The sequence below is a fragment of the Streptopelia decaocto genome (assembly GCF_964273445.1).
Source record: "Streptopelia decaocto genome assembly, chromosome: 3".
Classification (NCBI taxonomy): Eukaryota; Metazoa; Chordata; class Aves; order Columbiformes; family Columbidae; genus Streptopelia; species Streptopelia decaocto.
Genome location: NC_138656.1, coordinates 107634243 through 107654660, shown reverse-complemented (window position 1 = coordinate 107654660; position 20418 = coordinate 107634243). Strand labels below are relative to the sequence as shown.

The window sequence follows — 20418 nt, the reverse complement described above, 5'->3', positions numbered from 1 at the left end:
TTTAAAAGCTTGTAGGAATTCTGCCTGCTATAACTTCCTACTAGCAAAATGATGTAAGAACTAAGACATTTTGTCCAATTGTTTGATACGTGTACTCCAGCACTATTTTTTTCAGCAGTGTTTTAGTTTTCTTAAGATTTGCAAGTTACAGCAAGTTCAGAACTCTCCCTTTAAGAGGATGGGTTATTGAACATATGCTATGTCAGGTCTTTGCTACTGGGGAGTCATCTACTTGAGACATGCAAAAATCTGACTTTTGTGTTTAATGAACTGTAGCTGCTGCACATTGTAACTGCAGTTCGCACTCCCATTCAGAAATGCTTTTAATTTACTGTCTTGGTCAGTATTTGGGAAAAATGGACTGATTTTTGCCTTTATTAAGCAATGATAACATAGGATGAGTCAGAACTCCTTTATGGGCCATCCTAACCACTTAGGATGAATAATAATAAAATAACAGGAGAAACTAGGAATATATGTAAAAGCAAAGTGCTCAGGAGGAGAACATACGAATAAGAGGAGTTTGCACTGATTCAGACAGCTGGTAGTATCTAATGCAGTTTTAAGCAACACCTAGTGCTGTTTCTGTAGCCTCTATTTTGCTTTGTTCGTTTCCTATATGTTATTTTAAGGAATATTGACATAGGCAGATGTTTGTGTGGTCTGGATTTTAAACAGATGTAGTCCCTTATTGATAATGAAATTGTGTATTTTAACAGTTTAACATAGGGTTTGGTTTTACTTAATTTGTATTTCATTTTATAATCTATCATGAGTATAATTTCTAAAATTAATTCTCCTAATTGACTTTCCCATTGTGGTAAATATTTGTGCAACCTATTATTTTAATGAAAAACATGAAGCCAGGTGTGTTCTACTGCCAAAGAGAAGGCATGAAACTAGGGAAAAACAAGACAGAATTGAGCCAGTCTGTTGTTAAAGTGAAAGTCCTTGCTTTCTGTTTCTTTTTTCTTCTTTTTTCTTATTCCTTTGGGATCATCTGAAATTCAAGCGTACTCCTTACTGCCCTCCTCATTATTCTGTTTAGTGACAGATTCTTCTTAACAGGCACTTGTGCTATCAAGGCTCTGAGCTATTCATGGCAGGTTATCCTTGCATAGCCTTTGAGTAGTTCGAAAGGATGTTTGGGGGTTTTGTTTAAAATAAAAAATGGGAAAGCTGGGTTACACTATCCCATTACTGTGATTTAAAGATGATCACACTGGTAAAAATGCAGCGCTGTTGCGTTACAATATTCAGAGTCATCTGAATGGGTCATTCTGAGTTGCTACAAAGACTGTTCACTTAAAAGTGGAATTTTTACTCTTTTTTCCTGTGTTATTACCACAAAACAACAGACTTATCTAACCATGGTAACTTCATCTTCGCTAAATTTCATCTCTGTTGAGATGAAATTTCTTCCTTTTAACACAGAACGTGCTCTGTTTGTGCTGTGTGAGGTGTCTGCTTCCTCACCGTGCTCTCCCTCCACCTTGCGAAGAGGAGATAATGCAGAGGAAAACCTATGTTCTATGTGCCTATGTACACACACACACACACATGTATGTATAGCAAATATAAATAAAAACCCCCTTAGTTCCAATGTGCTGTTTCAACATATTGCTTTCTTGTAGCAAGGAACTCTCACTTTTTTTCATGGCTTGATTGTAACTCCTATTTCTGGAGAACTGTGAGGAAAGAACTAGAGAGAAGGCAAGGTACCTTGTCATCCAAACTATAAAGCAGTGTGCAAGATGTTTAAGCCAAGTGCCTTGATTTACTTCATAATAGGTAATATTGCTACTTTACTGATATTTGACTTTAAAGTGTATCTTTGTTTTATAAGAACAACAGTACCTTGAAATAAAGATTTTAAATGCGTTTCTGGTGCATAGTGTTAGATCTTCTCATTAGGATTTTTCTAGTGATGCTAGTGAGCAAATCGTGCATAGATTTCAATTATCTTGATTGTGCAAAGGCACATACACACAAATGAAATACAGCAGCTTCTCAGAAGGTACAGTTTTGGACATTATGCAATCTCATTTGAACCAGCAGGACTACTTATCAAAGTGCAATGTGAAGTGTGGACCCAATCTTTGCAGAGTTGGCATGTATTTGACAATGTTTTCAACTCCGGAATACTTCTGAAAAATATTCCTGATGCATTTGACGGTGTGACCATTGTGACACAGGCATTCTCAGTGCCTGAGCATGGGTTTACATCTGAACCTCAGCTTTTCTTTTTCAAAAAAAGTTAACAGCCACGTTACCACAGGAGTGAAACACAGATACATGTGAAGCGTAGGGACACCTGATAGATGCAGCAGAAGCATAAGATACATTGAGGAAGGGAAAATAGCTAAGAATTAAAAGATGGAGCGGTGGGGACTTGAAGGCAGGATAACAATAGTAATTTGATTTTTTTTTTTTTTTAAAGTAATCATACTTATCATCTACCCATCAATACTTAGGTATTTTCCATTTATTCCTCTTTCATTAACCTTCCATTTCATCTGTCTTTAGTGCTGCAGTTTTAGATCACCACATGCACTCTTAAAGATAAGCACACTTAGGCACTATGACGCTACTTTCTTATCTCACCTGTTTCACAGTAAATGGAAGTGACATCCACTTAAAATGCTGTATAAAAAGTGAATTTCCAATAATTTTCTTAAAAAACTATAAATAACTAACACCATAGAAAGTTCATTGTAGGTGACTTAAAAAAGGCCATTGTAGAAAGAAATGTTGCAGAAATGCACACAGTGTTTAAGAACAGAAAGTTACTTCTGATTTTCTTTGGTCATATTAATATGTGTGTTGTTATGAACAATAATGTTGCAAGGATCCAGCTGTCCAAAACACAAGATTATAATGCTAGATTAGTTAACCTCATAAAAAAGCTGTAAGCCTGTACAACTGTAAAAAAAGGTGCATTATTAGGCAGAATTGTTGGAATTCAGTTTATGTTAAATAGGATGTCTGATCTATTCTCATTTATTTTCTGCTACTAATGGCTCAATTTCTTTGACAGCTTTTCTCATCTGTGCTGTTTCTTCCATTTTTACGGTTATCATTAGAGAGATATGAACATTTAGTCTGTGTTTTGAAGTAACATGCTATTTGTGCAAATATACTAAAATGTACTCAGTGGACCATCCAGAATGCTACTTACTTGGTTTAAATATTTAAAGAGTTAGTTGTCTGAAAAAGGAGTTTGGGGATAGATGAAGCAATGTGAGAGTTTCTGTTGTCTAGATGTTACATAATTTGCTAAATATTTTTGATCCTTCGAGGTTAGCATGGCTTATGTCCTTTTTACCCTTTACTGTTCTCCCTTTTCTTCTCAGCCTTGTAATTTAAATATAAGATAATATTTTATATTAACAAGTATAGATGGAATTTCAGAATATTGGAAGTGGGTAACTGATACCTGCTATGTGACATTTACAGTACATAAAGGTATATTAGATGGACAGATTTCAGAAACATTTCTTCATTGTGTAAAATGTTTTAGTCTACAGAGCTTTCAGATGTACCCTGGAGACAGAAGTGAACAATTTTTCAACACTATTTTAAAGTTACAAATTATGTAGGCAGCTTAATAAATACATCAGTGATCTTTGTTTTCTGACCTCTTTTGAAAAATTTGCCCTTGATATATCAGAGTTGCTTTGAAAAGATGGGAGCATGATCTTTAATCTTTCAGAGTAGCTGTGGAACTAAGGAAAACTTTGTCCATCTTTGATGTCTTAGAACTGCTTGGGCTGAAACGGAAAAGTTAACAGTTAATGCTGTGTATCTTCAGCGGAATTACTTCAGATGGAACTGAAGTGCTTGATATCCTGGAACTTCTTAAAGTTTGGAGGAAATATTGAATGTTAGAATGTGTTAATAACACAGGGGAAGCTACCTTGTTATTGTAAGAAATTATTTTTGAACTCCAAGAACTTCTGTATGTCAGGTAGAGACAGTGAATTTCGTTTTGTGAAAGCCCTCCTAGTGTGATAGCCAAACTTTTGAACAGAAGCTGCTTCTCATTTAGTGGCAAATTGGTTTTCATTTACAGCAACTTTCCTTCAACAGTTAGACCTTTTACCTTGTGCTTTTTTACCATGCAAACTGCAAGCAGTAATTATCTATAAAAGAACCTGCTATCAACTGAAGTGAATTCAAGTCCTGGCAGAAGCTGCAGGATTTAAACTTAGGTGGACACTTTTCCTGAGATAGAGTCGTCTGGTGGCTGGGGTTTTGTTTTTCTTAGGTTCAAATAGCTATATTGAGAAAACTTACAGTACCTGTCAGTAAAGGTTCATCACTGGGTAAATTAATTTAGAATCATCTTTCAGGGCTCTTTCCTGTGGGAGAAAAGATTAGATGCTATAAATTGAGATAAAACTATTGAATTTTCATAGGTGAGTGAGAGTAATATATATTAGGGAAGCACTAGACATGCCTATTATTTAAAAAGACATATAAGTGTATGTATATATGTCTATATATCAAGAAAAGGAAATTAAAGGAATTTTTGGTTGGTTAAAGAACACAGACATAAGATCCCCCGAACTCATCACTGAAGGTACTTGTGTGGGGTTACATTGTATTAAGAATGTACAGTTAAGTCACTCACCATCATCTGTGGGCTTTCCTGTTTTATTTGCTTGTAATTGAAAATTATATCCTTCACAGATAGTTTGTTGATTGATTTTTAAACCATTGATTTCTTAAAAAAAACCAAAACCAACTTTTTTTTTTTTCCCACCTCCCCAGGTAGAGATAACAGATGTTGAAAATGAAGAAAAAAGAGATGCTCTTTTCCTGAGACTTCTTGAGTCCAGTCACAGTCCATCGGAGTTTCAGCATTTGGTTTTACTCCTTCAAGCTTGGCCACCGGTGGATGTGAGCAACAGGTAAACATTTCTTCAAACAATCCTGTGATGAGAGTTCTAAGTCAATTCAAACACAGCTAAAAGGAGTATGACCTTTGGAAAAGGTCGTAGTGGGAAAAGTAAATGGTTTATTTAAAGCAGAATTGAATAATCAGTTTCTTGTAAAAACTACCTATGCGTATGTAGTATGCATCATGGAGTAGGCAGAAAACCATTTTTTTGCCTGAACCGTTGCAGAGGAGGTTTTTCTATTAATATCTACTTAAATTTAAAGTTACGTGTTTTGCTCTTATTTTTGGCAATATGTACAAAATCTATAAAAAGGAATACAAAGTTCTGACTATTTTTTCCATTCAAAGTTATACTGTACAGAAAACCCTTTGAAATTCAATGTTCAGGAGGCTGTGGCAGACAATCTGCAGGAGGTCTATGAGGGTAATGGTACCAAGCAATGGCGCTTCTCTTTTCTAGACCTAGTACCTATTATTTCTGTCTCTGAATAAAGTATCCAAAAGCAAAGAATGTATACTAGGGCAGACATATCCTAAACCACCAATTTAAAATGAGAATAATTATTTAAAACTTAGGCATTGCACCCATCAGAGTGGGTATTTACTGGAACTGTTAGTTTGGAACATCTTAACTACATTTTTTTTAGCAGTTCTTTGGTTTTTGTGTGTGATTTTCTGAACACATTTAAAGGTAAAAAATTTGGCTGTTCTATTCTATAACTGATGATCGCTTCTGAGATGTAAGGATTCATAATCTTATGTTATGAGGCAAAAGTCAGATATAGTTAAAGCACAGCACTAATATTAATTTTGGGGTAGTGAGTACAAGGTGCCATGTTTTATCTGATGGTAGTGAGGTTAGACACATTAAATGATGCTTCCATTGAATTACTTTGGAGCATTGATTACAACCTGTTTTAACTTGACTACACTTCCCAAAGTGTTGATGTGCATTGATTTGTCAGAAAAGTGGCTTTTTATGAAAAGTAACTCTTTAGTGGACTTGGAGAGAACTGGCTCATTAGAAGGTAATCTGTAAGGGTTATTCACCTTCAAGCCTGCAGCTTGTTTGCAATTTCTGGATAAGCATTAACCTGAATTCTTTATGACAGTTTTATGAGATAGAAATTGTCTTCAGTGCTTAAAGAAGTACAAGGACTGCTATGTAATCTGTCACAAATTCATATTCAACTTTCCTCTTTAGTTTTGTTTTAATCATAATTGAAAATTGGATCCTCACAGTGTGCGGGCACTTAGATTTAAAAAAAAAAAAAAAAAGTGTTACAGTTATGGAACAAAGGGTCGAGTTAAATATTGCTGCAGTTAGCAATATTATTTTTCCTTGGGTTGAACAGAAAAACTAAGAATTTTGTGAAAGCCAAACCCTTCTCATATATAGACAGCTCTTTTCTACTGCTCTGCAGGAAAGGAAATTAAAATAATTTAATTTTATCTCCCACTTGATGTTCTCTTCCTTCAGACTGACTTCCTAAAGAGAAGAACAAAAAAACAAAATAGGAATTACATGTGATTTGTAGTTACAAGTAACAGTGGATTACATTTCAGAGGTGGGATACTTCTTAGTTCCAAGAGCAGTGAAGTCTGAAAGTTTGCACAAAATGCTTGGATCACCTGTATCATAATTCATATAGGGTCTAAAGTATAGCTCCTAGGCATTTAATAGTCACAGTTCTGACTTAAAGAAATCAATTTGGCTAAAAGGCCAAGAGAACAGGGTAAATTATTTCATGACCTTATGTCATTGTGTGATTTTAATGTGTTTAGCAGTGGCTGAGGTCAGAAAGGATCTCTGGAGATGTCTACTCCACTGGCTCTGCTGAAAGCAGGGTAGGCTGGAGCAGGCTGCTCAAGGCCATTGCCTTGTGTTTTGAAGGGCTCCAAGACTGGAAATTCCACAACAACTACAACAAAGAGTTTTCTCTTATGTTTTAGTAAAATGTGTTTCTATTTGTGCCCATTGGCTTTGTGCTGTCATTGAGCATTACTGAGCTGAGTCACACTCCCTCTTCTTTACTTTTCCCATCAGGTATTTATACAATTGATAAAATTCCCCCAGTCCTTCTCTTTTCCACACTGAACTTGTCCCAGTTCTATCATCTCCCTCAGCCTCTGCGCCTGGGACAGATACACCAATCTCTTCATCGTCTTTGTGGCACTTCCCTGGGCTCACTTCAGTATGTCCATGTCACTTTTGTACTGGGAAGGCCAAAAACAGTCTGAGCACTCCACATGTCTCACCAGTGCTGAGCAGAAGGGAAGAACCTGCTGACAACACTCGTCCTGATTCAAGCCAGGATGCTGTTGCCTTTCTGTGCTGCAGGGGTACATTGCTCACTCATGGTCAGTGTGGTGTCTATCAAGACCCTAGGTCCTTCTCCACCAAATTCCTTTCCATCTGGTTGACTCTCTCTTATCTACAGAAATAATATATTTAGTGTGCAGAAATGTTCTTAAATTTTGACTTTTATAGTCAGCGTGCTGTCATTAAAATTAATTTGAGTGAACTAGAGACGTCTGTCTTAACAACTAATAGCGCTTCTGAGGTGAAGCTTTGTCCTCATTCCACCCTCAATCCTGCTACCTCAAGTATGATTGGTTTTCAAACATCAGGTACAGCTCTCTTTTGGATTCCTTGATATGTGACAGGATTAATTTCATAAACTCTTGTCAAGTAGATTTTTTTTGTTCAACTGCCTCTCGTAAAAGTGTGCTGGGAATGGCTTACATTGCTGTCATTTTGAATTTTATTATTTTGTATTATTTGAGCTTGTAAATCCTGGCATTATCCATGCCAGCCAGGCAGCAGAGGCTGTGCTGTAAGGACCAGGCCCAGCAACAATCCTTTCTGGTCCTTTCTGCCTCCTTTATCTGAACCTTCTCTCCTCTCTCTCTCCATTGTCATTGGTGGTCACTGTCATATGCCTGTCTCTGCATCTTTAGTAGGGCTGCTGCAAATGTCCTTGGCTCTGAGGTCTCCTTTTATTCTTGCTCGGTCTTCCCTCTTCTGCCACTGTTGCTTACTGCCATGTTAACAGCATTCAATTCCGCTTACCAGCCTGGTGGTGTGTTTTTTTGGTGTGTTTTTTTTTTGGTGAGTTGAGTTTTTGTTTTGTTTTGTTTTTGTGTGTGTGATGGATTTTGGGGTTAGTTTGGTTGTGTTTGTTTGGGGTTTGTTTTGTTTATATTTTGTTGTTGTTGTTACATACATCTTCCTGAAATTGTGTTACTGAAACAGCTGCCCTTGTGGCTGGGTTGGAGTAAGGAGCAGGAACTGTGTGGTTAGTGAGGTTTGCAACAATTTCATTTTAAAGCAAGTTGAATTAAGAAACTCTTGAGCAGAGAGGAAAACTCTGAGCCAGTAGTTTAGCCATATGTGTTAAGATTTTTTTTTTTTAAATCTTAACTTATTCTTTCCTCTGCTTCAGAAAAGGGTTGTTCTTACTAACTCATTGTTTGCTGTCAATGTAATGATATGTGCAGGATCTAGGGAATTTAAGTCTGAGTCATCTGAATATTTAGAATTTTGGTTTACAACCTAACAGTAAATATATAGTACTTAGAATTGAATATGAAGCTAGAAAATACAATTTACATTCTGCAAAGCCTCAAAAGAGAATCAAAACAACTGAAGCTTGGGGATTTTTTAGTAGCTTTTTTTTTTTTTAAGAATTTTTGTTATGTCTCTGTTAACAGTAAGTCTGTGCTTTTTGGTGTTTGAGTTCTTGATTTTAAAACATTCCACCTAAAATAATGTTCGTTACTCACTTGCAAATGTGATTCTCTTCATATCATAATATGGCACATTGACTGTGAGGAAACAGAAGAGATTGCTTGGTTGGTTCAGTCAGCACTCAAAGCCATATCCTTTTAAAATTGTATTTTCATACGCTTGTTATGCATACATGCTTTTCCGTCTAGATGTCTCATATTTAGATGTCATTCTAAGCAATTCTTAAAGATTTTTGGTTTTTAAATGATTGACAGTACCTGAAGCTCTGCAGTTCTTTGGAACTTGCAGCCTACATACAGAATCCATTTCAAATATTGGAAGGGTGTTTGGGAACTCAGGAAGACCAGCTTTTAGGGACTCAGTAGCTTAGTTCACCTTTCTATTATAACTTAATCCAAACTTAATCCAAATTGTCTGTCTTTTAGTAGTGGGGGAAAAAAAATGTTCATGCTGAGTTTTTGAAATAATTACTTTTTTCATGTTGAAAAAGTAAGTTTGATTTTTTTTTTTTAATCATAGTTGAGCTAAGGTAAGAGAGAAGAAAACTGAATTCTGCCTGTAGGTGTCAGAGTTTTGGTAACTGAATCTTGTTTTTATTTAGAGTTGGCAGGTAACAGATATTTGGTAATCAATCACACAAATATTTGAAATAATTTTAAGGAGTTGTGTTGAGAAAAGCTTTATATATGTAGACTATATCTCTGATACTTAAATAAATAAAGCTGCACATGGCAAGCCTTGCAGTCTTGCATCTTTCTGGTTATTTCTAACTTCTGTGTTTTGTAGTTTGATTTCTGTGTTCTTTTTCTAATGGGGAATTCTTGTAGGTTTTCTTAATGTACTCTGGAGGTAGCAGCTGTAAAAATGGAAATTCATTATGACTCTCTGTGCCTCTGAGCAAGAGATGGATCACATAGCAGGAGCTGTCAATTCAACCAGTGGCAAAGATGGAGCTGTAGGTTTTTTTTTCTTCTCCTAACCTTACTGGGGGTTCATAGATTAAGTGCATCACGTTCTGCTTGTTGAATATGCTGATGTCTTTGGATTCAACCCCTCAGGTTGGAAGGAGAGGAGAGGAGAGGAGGAGCTGGGCCGTTTCCAGCCAGGCTTGTGGCAGCTCTGAGCTCAGTGACTGTGACTGATGGAAAAGTTCAATTAAGTTGTCAGAAGGAATAAAGATAATGACTTCTATTTAGTTTGCATTTCAAGTTACATGTTCCTAGTCATCTCTATGTCTCGTTTTCAGGTTGGCATATAGTGTCAGCTTCATGTGGAGCTGGTTTTCTTTGACTACAACATGTACTTTTGAAAGATGAGCAGGAGAAAGCTTTAATATATGAAATAGTATATATTGGTAGTTGTCCTCTCCAAAGTTGTCAGACCTCTTCCTTGATATATGTCAATCCAACAGACTCTAACAGACTCCATTTGCAGTGATATTAATGAGTTACTTTCAACAATTGCCGCTAAATAATACCTTTGAAAAGCAGCACTTCACTACTCCTTCCCACATGTGCTGTATATCTTAATTTACACTAAATTGTAAAACCAACCTGCCAGATTTGGTCTTGCTGTGATTTTATTTTTTCCTTCAAGCTAAAATGAAAAGTTTCCTGTGTCTTTGGGAGGCTGATTAATAACAAAAGAGATGTTGGGATGATTTTTAAACACGTTTTCTGCCTTCCTAAGTTCATGCACAGATGAACATTGTGGTTGTGTTACTGTGGCTTAATATAATAATGATCTAAACTGTGATTGTGCATGATTTTAGCCCATTGTAGATGGTAACTGAAATGCATTAACTTAATTCACATTAGGAAAATGACAGTGTGGATGTGTTCCAGTGTTACACTTCATGCTGTCATTTAAAAGCTCCGATCTGCTCCCTGTTTCTGTTGATACATCTGGTCCTAGCAAGGACACCTGACAAAAGTAGCCAGGTATCTCCATGATCTAACAAGTAGCACCTGCAGGCCAAGAAATGTCCCAGCAACAAAACTTCATAGTTGGGGCACCAAACCTCGTTTTCACTGGGGGCCACATCGGCCTTGTGGTTGCCTTCAAAGGGCCGAAGGTAATTTTTGGACTGTATATATGTAACTACTGCTACATTTACACAATCCTAAAATTACCTTTGGCCCTTTGAAGGCAACCGCGAGGCTGATACAGCCCTCAGCGAAAATTAGTTGGGCGCCCTTGCTTTATAGCAAACATTGCCTTGCTGTCATGTGTGATAAATATTACTTGGATCTACTGTCTGCCATCGATGTAAGTCTGACTGTGTAATAGTGACATGGCATGAAGTTCTATGTAGAATGAAAAGACCATTTTAAATATGTGAAACAAATGTATCTGCATCCGTATCTGCTAATGAACAAGTACAGATGCATGTACTTTCACTCTTTATGCTGCTTGGTTGGGCTATAAAAAAAGTTTATTTTTGTTTGTACTTATTGAACCTGAAAATTAAAATGTAAATCTTGAAAATATTTTCTTTGTTCAGAAGCAAGACACAGATACGTGAGAGGCAGATGCTGTTAGAATGTGATCAAAGCAAACAGAATTAGGAATGCTGGATTTCTGTCTCCCCTCCCTCGATACCATTCTCTTTGGGAAATTAGCTGGTATGAAGCCAGGAAAAGCTGTTCCTATGCTATTCCAATTTGATCAATCTTTATCCGGTGCATGATTCCTCAAGGATTATAGCAGTGTGTCGTAATTCAAAATACTTTAAGCTTCTGTGTTGCATTGAAAGAATGATGGCATCAGGATAGTAGCTTGCCTCGAAACTTTTTTCTCTCTCTTTCATGAGATTGTACCTTACAATCACAAAACAATCAAATGAACAAAAAACACCTACAGAAAATGGGGGCGAGGGATATCTATTTATATTCTAAACACATCTCTGTTTATTTCTGGGCAGATTGCGCACGGATGATAATCCCTGGGTGAAACTGGGAACTGTTATGCTACAGAGAAGCCCACCTGAGGAAAAGGAGAACACAGGAAATGAAATTTTGAAAATCTGCCGTTCTCTGTATGAAACAAAGCACATGCTCCCTGCTGAGGTAAGTTTTAACTTAGGGTACCGTGGAGATGGGTCATGTTTTGGGGTCCTAACTACAAGAAAGATGTTGCCATACCAATGGAGAGCTAACAAGGCGATTAGGGGAGTGGAGCACAATAAATGCAGAGAAACTGAGAGAACTGGATTCACTCCGTCTGAAGAAGAGGTGGCTGAGGAAGATCATACTGCTGTCTTTAAATATACGGATGAGGAAACACGTAGGGGAGATGGAGCCAGCCTCTTCACAGAGACGCTTAGTGGTAGGACAAGAGACAACAGAGATGACTCTCATGCAGAGAGAACATTTTTCACCGTTAAAGTGGTGAAATATTAGAATAGGTGGATTCTTAGAAGAGACACGGAGTCTCCGTTCTTGGAGGTATTCAGAACTTGACTGGATCGTGTCATGGGCAATTTTATCTTGTTGGATTTGCTTTGAGTGGGGGCTGGTTGGATTAACTGACCTTTAGGTGTCTGTTCTAGTATAAATTATTCTTTGAAGTATTTATAAAAATTCTTAAATAGTGCATTGCCATAGGCGTTATTGTGGAAAAGTTGTTAATTATATAATCAGTTATTTTCTCACTAATAAATGCATAAAGATTTAGTGAGAAAAATGTGTTGGTGATGAAAAAACTAATATACAAGTAATTGCTTTGTGATAGTCATGGTGTTCTGTCTTAACTATGTATGCATACTTCAATACAAGCATCTCTTAAGCATAAAATTACTGAAGTGTTTTGAATGTAAATATTGTATACTAATGAAGACAGATTTGAGAAATGCTTAATAAACTTCACACAACTTTAGAGTAGTCATGTGCATATTTTTAGTAGGCTGATTAATGCTTTATTATCATCTTCACACAATCACAGTCTGTTATAGAAAACAGCTGATGTTAAGACTATAAGTAGAATAGAAACAACAACGTTCTGCTTAAAATACAGACAGGTGGAGTGTGGGGTTTTGTTTTTTTTTAATAGTCAGATTTGAGTCAAATTTGATATCTATATAAAACATGATTCTAGAAGGTGTCGGAAAGCTGAAATGATTAATATGTTTCTTAATTCATTCCACCAAAAATTTTGATGGAAGGCAGGTGTCACTATCCCTGGGACTGGCCTAAGTATATGTAGCTTTTCTTTACAAGGCATTGAGTGGTGCCTCATAGCTTGTAGACTCATAACCTTCCTCATGCACAGGAGTAGACAAACTTAATCAAATTAGAATTTCCTAACTCACCTCAGTGAACCAGGGAGACAAATCTCACCAAGGGTCTTTGTCTTACAGCAGTCAGTTCACCAAGAGTTCTGCTCAAGAATGGGTCATGGTTTGCTTAGTTCTCTTTATTGAGTAAACTTTTTCTTATATTCCATTACAAGTCCTTATTTAGACACAATTTTGGTCTTGGTTAGCAGCTTTGCTTGGAGGTGCCTGCCTTTTTTAATGGTACAGGAGGTTGGAAGAGCCCTCTGTATAGGTGTGAATATACAGATACAACATGAAGGTGCTCTGATCCTCAAGCATAAAATAGCTTCACCAATGTAAAATAATTTTTTTATTATGAGAATGCTGGGCAGCAATATGTGTTGCACTAAAATGTGTAAATGTACAGTTACCTACAAAGGCAGGCTGTATTGCTTTAAATCTCTGTTTGAGAAGAGAGGGGAATGACATGGATAAATTTAAAGTAACTTATTTGTATGCACGCTGCAGTACTTGGTGCACAAGTTAGAGAGTTGAGATCGTGTGGCTGAATAAGATGAAGATCTGATTACTGATAATTAACCTGTTTAGATTACTTCACATTTCAATAAATACACTGATTAAGAAGACAGACCTAGAATGACAGAATTCTAAAATCTGAGAGATCAGTTTATCGCCATGAATAACATTTACCATTCTGAAGTCCGAAGATTGTGATGGAAAAAACAGTTTAGCTTCAAGTCATGATGGTCTGGAAGTTAGAAAAAATGTTTCTTTAGATTTAATGAGAAAGGTTTCTCTATTTACCTCTCGTTGGCCTTTCTACTTTTTTTATAACCAAGTACTTTTTTTACTGTGTTTTGAGGAGTTGCATAGCTTTAATATTTGTGTTAGTTGAAATAAGCATTTTCTTATTTGCTTGGAAGGCACACGTGTTTGAACTGACAGCTGCACTGCTTGCACTCGTTTTTCCATTTTTAGCTCGTTCCTGGTTTTTACATATGAGTACATATTGTATGTTTTTCTTTGTTCACAGTTGTCTCTCTTCACTTTGTTCAGATAATTTTGAATATAAATGCTGCCCTTCCGTCTGCTTGCAGCCTCTCCAGACACAACACTGTTTGAACTCATTATGCAGCCCTTAAAACTGTCCTTGAAAATACTGAATAACACTGGACCCAAAACAGACTCCTGTGAAATCCATTTTATATGCCTCACTGGTCTTACAGTGAACCATTGATGGCTGCATAGATCAGTGACTAGAGTTATCTTACAAGGGTTTCGGCTAAATCATGGTGTTCCAGATTTTGATTTAGGACTTCCCTTGTCCCTCTCAAGGTACCATCATTCCCCTCTAAGTGCAGCCTCGCGCTGCAGACAGGCACTGAGACGCTTCCAGGTGCTTCTTGCAGACTGAAAGGCACTTGTGCTGCTGAGAGCAGCGCTGGGAGCGGTGCCTTGCAGCCCAGGGCTGGATTTCCAGCTGCTCTCCAGGGCAGCAGTGCAGTTATTTGTGGCAGATGTACGAGGAGGTGTTTTTTGGTATTTTGACAGTCTGTGCTTGGCAAGCTCTCCTGTGGAAAAAGCTATGGAGGCCACTCCAGGGGTTTGCAAGTTGGACCGCACTATTCTATACCTTATTTCCCTGGTGCAGGGGACGGTGTTTCATGTCACATTTTTTAAGTGTTGCTAAACTTAAAATATGTCATAGTGATGGCCTTTTCCTAAACTACAGAACCTGGTGCAGGAATGTGTTTCTGTACAATGTTTTTGTTTTTTTCATTGTATGTTTTGATGGTTTTCATGGACTGGGAGTGTTGGTAGGTCCATAATACTTTTCTCCCTGAGTGCCTGCTTTCTTCTGCCTCTTAAAGACAGACTGCATTTCTCTTTTCCAGTCTTCTGTAACGTGTCTCATTATCAAGCATGGTGTCTCTTAACTTGAATTATCATTTCTTTATGCATTTTGGGGTAAATTTTTCAGCCCCAGAAACATATATTTTTTTTTAGACTGAATTTACAATACTGAAGTCTCACACATTACTATTGTCAACTGTCTCATTTGCCTGAGATGTTTTAATAAGAATAGAAGCCAAAAAGATATTTAACACTTTGGCTTTTTGTTGCAACAACATTATTAATGACATACTGATAAGCAAAAGTCAGTATCATCAGTGTACGAGGAAAACAGAGGCAGTGCAGTCTTATAAGCGGTATCAAGTGAAGAACAGTAGATAAGAAGTACCTTTCTCCATAAACCACTGGTAAGACTGGCATTAAAATAAAATACCATGTTAGGATAGCTGCATTTTAAGAGGACACTGAAAAATGAGAGGCAAAAGAGGCAACCTGCAAAAATTAGTACACACTGAAAATACCTTGAAGTAGAAGGCTGAAGGAGTGCAGTGTATTCGCTTATCAGAGATTGACAGGTGATTGATTTTATTCAGATATTTTTAGATGGAACAGAAGCTAATAAAACTGATTTGATTTGCAAAGGTGTAGCAAGAACCAGTTGAGTTTAATTTATACTATTTCATTTTTTAGCCTAAGATCTGATATTTTGACAGTAAGTAAAATTAATTGTTGGAATGTATTTTGTAGGTAAGAGTGGATATGTCTGCTAGTCATGGTATAAACGAGCACAAAGTTAATCAAGTCATCTGACTGTTACCTACCTGAAATCTAATGAAATTTAGCTTCAAAATCTGCTGGTGTAAGATAAGCAGAAGTTAATTGGATAACAAAGCCTGTTTTCTTACGTAAAGGCCTTTATGCCTCTGTGATGAACAAAGCAGATTGTGTTAGAACACATCTCATTAGAATGTGTAACCAGTGCTAGAGTGTAATTGAGAAGCATCTAAGAAAACAAAATGTTGGCATATCATTTGAGTTAAATGTTATTGCTTTGAAAATAGCAGTGTTAATATCTGTATTACTGCATTTGTTTGCTGAGAGATAAAATTTTTATTTATTTTAAAGCGGCTCATTGAGTCAACAAACTTGGATTCAACATCTGCATCTTTTCTCTCCCTGCCCTGTTGCTTTAAAGATGTACAGTACCTAGTTACATTTTACAGTTTGCTTACTTTCCTTTTCTTCCTCTCAAAAACCCCAAACTATGTTCCGAGGTTCTTTTAGAGAGCCTTTTTATAGTTATGGATTATTTCTCATGGCACAGCTGCTCCGTTTAGTTTTGAGAGGCTTTCAGACAGAAAAAGCAAGCATGGTAAAACTGCTGTTTTGTTCAGGTTGTGTATTTTATGGCTCTCAGAATTTATTTTTTTTTAACATAAGCTACATTTATTGCCATGGATACACCTTTTCAAGAAAAGGAGACAGGTAGTGTGAACCTCTAACTTTGCATTTGGTAAGTTTGCTGGTATGGCAAGCACACTATTGCTCAAAAGAAATACAACGGAATATGAAATTATCAGAGGTTTAATAGGCATATGACTGATCAGACAAAGCCTAACATATTTATTGAATCTTCTTATTCCTTGATCCTATATCTGGGGTGTCAGATTCATTTTCACGGGGGGCCACATCAGCCTTGATGTTGCCTTCAAACGGCCGAATGTAATTTTAGGACTGTGTAAGTGTAGGAGTAGTTACAGTTATACAGTCTTAAAATTACATTCGGCCCACAAGGCTGATGTGGCCCACAAGGCTGATGGTAGCCCTGGTGAAAATGAGTTTGGCACCTCTGTCCTATATCATATCCTTCACTCAACACATCATCAGTAGCAGAACAGAATGCAAGTGGAGAGGAACAAGGCTGGTTAAGAAAACAAGCCTTGCCTCAGTGACTCAGTGCTCAGTCTTGACAGAATTTGTCCTTCCAGGTAGTGATTCTTGAAGGCATACATTTAGAAAAGATTGAACAACGTGTAGCCAGACTGTTCTCTGTGCTGGGCAAGGCCAGGTGTCCCTGCAGTGTGTTACAGTTGAAGCATTTAACATCTCTTTGTCTTCAAATAATTTCAGGCTTTTAGGCTCACAGCTACTAAAACTGTGCTGCTGCTAAAAGTACAGTTGCATTATGGTCATCAAATTGCTACACTTGTCATTAAAGTGTAAAAGATGTAAAAAATGCATAGGACTTGTATTCTCCCAACTTAATAAATGGCTGATGAGATCCTTCCACAATTGCTCTTTAAATGTTGGAGTGAAACAGAGAGACCCTCAAAGAGTTGGGTACTATTTTCAAGGTGACTGTCATACATACTCAGAACACTTGGTGTAAGTTGCCCTGGAATGTGGGACATCTCTGGTGCTCATTGGGAGGTGGTTGTGACAAATGACCAAAATTCTTGACAATGACAAAAAAGGGAGAAGGGAAGTTATAATTTGATTTATAATGTAATTTGTTAGCTTAAATACTTTTTGATGTATCAAAGAATAACTCACTGCGATGTTGAGGGAAAAACAAAACCACAGGTTACATGTAGGAGATTTCTATTTATTTTTAACAAAAGGCCAAGGTAAAATTTTGGAAATGCACAGTAGGTTTGTTGTTTGTTTTAAAGGTATTTCACTGCCTAGTTTCTTCTTGCAGATGATTTATGATGCTAAATTTGTGCTGTATGGAAAATTAATTTGCTAAGCTTTAGTTGTGTATAAAATTTGAAAAGATTTTGTGACAGAGCTTTATAATGCTGAGCTCTGATATGTACTGTTATTTGCTCTTTATTTTGTTCAACTTAGTATAATTGTGTAATTGAGTTACAGAAATGTCACAGGTGTCTTTTAAGTTTCTTCCTGTGCTTTGCCATATTTCAGTAAGCACAGATATATTAGTCCCACAGAGAGCTGCGATGGCTCTGTTGTTCTTTCAGTAACACTCCAGGTTGTAACGGTGATTCAGTACCTGCCTTGTCCTAATGTAACAAATATTGCACTTACAACCCTGTATTCCACATTTCTTTTTAAATTTGTCCTTTCAAGTTTCCAGACTTATTTCCAACAGGGAGTTCATTGCTTTAAAAGTTTGATTTTCATTTTACATTTCACATAGAATTTTCATAAATTTTAGTGTTAATGATGGTGTTAATATCTCCAGAGATAGCATTGAATTAGTTTACTTTTATTTTCAGTGTATAAAAGAATTATGTTTGCTGCTGCTTAACCAGTCCCTCCTGCTGCCATCCTTGAAACTGCTGGTAGAAAGCAAAGATCAAGATCTTCATGCTGTGGCACTGGAGCAGATTACAGCTGTTGCTAAGGTATGAGCTGTTGAATTAACCACCTTTCAGAGTTTGAGGTAATACATTAGCTCTTTTATCTTCATATAGTAAGCAGAGACTATTAAGACTTATCATTATTAAGATTTTCCACAGCTATTGTGTCCACAGTGAGCAGTAACACAGGGCTAGTAAGATCTTTTATATCTACTTATGGTGATTAAAACTCACAGCACTTCCATTGAATTATCTAGTATGCTATTTTAAGTCAGTGTGGTGGAACAGGAACTATTCTGTTATATAGAGTAGATTGTTATCACTGTGTTCATATTCTAGCACTTTGGGGTTGTTTTTTGGTGATAATAGTACAACAAATGAGTTAGCTTGGTTCTAACAAATTTGGCATGTGGAGAGCTGTTACATCACTGGTTTTGTTGTAGAATGGTTAAAATGCAAGGTGGTGTGTTTGGGAACTTTCATGGAATTCTAAACAGGTTTTATTCGATACTGCAGCAAAGTTTCTGGAGAAAAAATAAATACTGTCTCTTTTTCTTTAGACAAGAGATTACTTTATATTTTTCAATTGTTACATAAAGTTCCATTACTCTTTTTTTTTCCCCGAGTATTTGCTTTTCAGTTAAGAAGGAACACCTAAAAAGATAAAAGCTAGTCTCCTAGACAAAAGCATTATATTATCTTTTATCCATTTTTCTAAAAACTGAGCTGGCTTTAAAACTTCTTAAAGCTCTTCATTGAACACATACAACCTGAGTTTCTTGGATGTTTGTGAGCTGTGGTCTACGATCTAGCACTCTACCACAGAAGAGAAGGGAGGTATTGTCTCAGACGTTTATATGAAAGGGAATGGCTTTCTCATCTGGCTGAATGAATTGCATTGAACATTTCCAGAATTGTAATATTTTGGTAGGAAAACCACGTATGTAATATTTCCAAGTTCTGAACAATATCTTAAGGAGCTCTTGGTTGTGTATTACGATATAAAATAATAATTGATGGTAAATTTCCTGGGTGCTACTTCAAAATGAAACTATCCGTATGGAAACGGGAATTGAACTGTGTATCTTTTTAAAATAAGCATCGCCAAAACACAAAAGCATTAAAAATGTGATCTGTGGGAATTCAGATTGGAAGTATAACTTTTTTTCTGTGACACATGAAGTAGGCAAACGTCCCATTTCTGCAGGAGCTTCATAGGGCAGGCCCTCTGCTCTAGTTATATTAATTGCAACAAATTTTTCAGATTCCTGGGTTGCGGCAAACGGTGCAATCCTGCCCCGCACTTTTCACACCATTCTCTGTCCCCTAGGAAAGATGTTGTCCATCCTGCTCTTCCCCTACATTTCTCATCATCGTTTATTCTTCCTCATGTGCTGTGTCTTCCTTCTTACACCGCACGTTGTATTCCAGAAGCTTTCTCTTTTTGCATCCATTGGGTGGCTCGAGAAAGGATTTGTCTGCTGTCAGGAGGACTCCAGAACACAGCGGTGGAGACCAGTCAGGAACAGCAGATCCAGAAGCAGAGGCTCCACATGAGATGTTGCTAATTTTCCTTCAGAAGGGCTTGGTTACCAAAATGGTTGAAGCACCGGCTTTTTTAACCTGTTCTCTATCAACATTTAAAATGGTTGCATGGAAGGCAGCAGGGCATATGATATCTAGTACATACATGCTTGTATCAATATTGGTCTATCATACATACCTGCTTATATCAAAATTCCAGTGTCATAGTTAGCATCCATTATGAATTTCGAGCATTTCCTGGTTGAGTTTGGCATTTTAAGCGAAGAACCACAGATTTTTATGAAGGTGTTCCTGTTCCCTTTTCCTTCTACAAATAAACCACAAATTTTGTAAATTTTCCACGAAATGTAATTTTATTACTATTAACCACCAAAACAATAGTAGATTATCTTTAGTATATTCATAGTTTTCTTTTGCCCCTTGCAATTTCAGATTTGGTGTCTGCAAAGCAAGAGTTTTTTGTAACTGTTTTTCAACAAGATGATCTCATAGGAAAGCAGTCGGGGATCTGATATATGCATGCACTTTCTCATCTATATGTTTTTGTTAACCTTTTAAAATTGACTTTTTTGTTAACAGATGAAAGCTGCTGTGTGACTAGCTCTGAAGCTTGCCAGCAGGAATTCATGTCCGAGTACATTTTATTTAACTATTTTTAAAGCACAATGCTGTGCAGTAGCACTTTCTGAATAGCTGCTAATTGTATTGCTCTCTTAACTGCCCTTTTCTTTCTGGTGTGCTACAGCTTTCCATTTTCTACACTCTT

At 36.8% G+C, this 20418-nt stretch overlaps 1 protein-coding gene across 2 annotated transcripts in view; it reads left to right on the top strand.

Moving 5' to 3' along the window:
* NBAS (NBAS subunit of NRZ tethering complex) overlaps positions 1-20418 on the top strand; it is a 190213-nt gene that overhangs the window by 160414 nt on the left and 9381 nt on the right. For both annotated transcript variants that reach the window (XM_082049168.1, XM_082049167.1), the window contains 3 exons: positions 4774-4913; positions 11578-11722; positions 18024-18152. In XM_082049168.1, coding sequence (XP_081905294.1) covers positions 4774-4913; positions 11578-11722; positions 18024-18152 — 414 coding nt within the window. The remainder of the gene's footprint in view (positions 1-4773; positions 4914-11577; positions 11723-18023; positions 18153-20418) is intronic.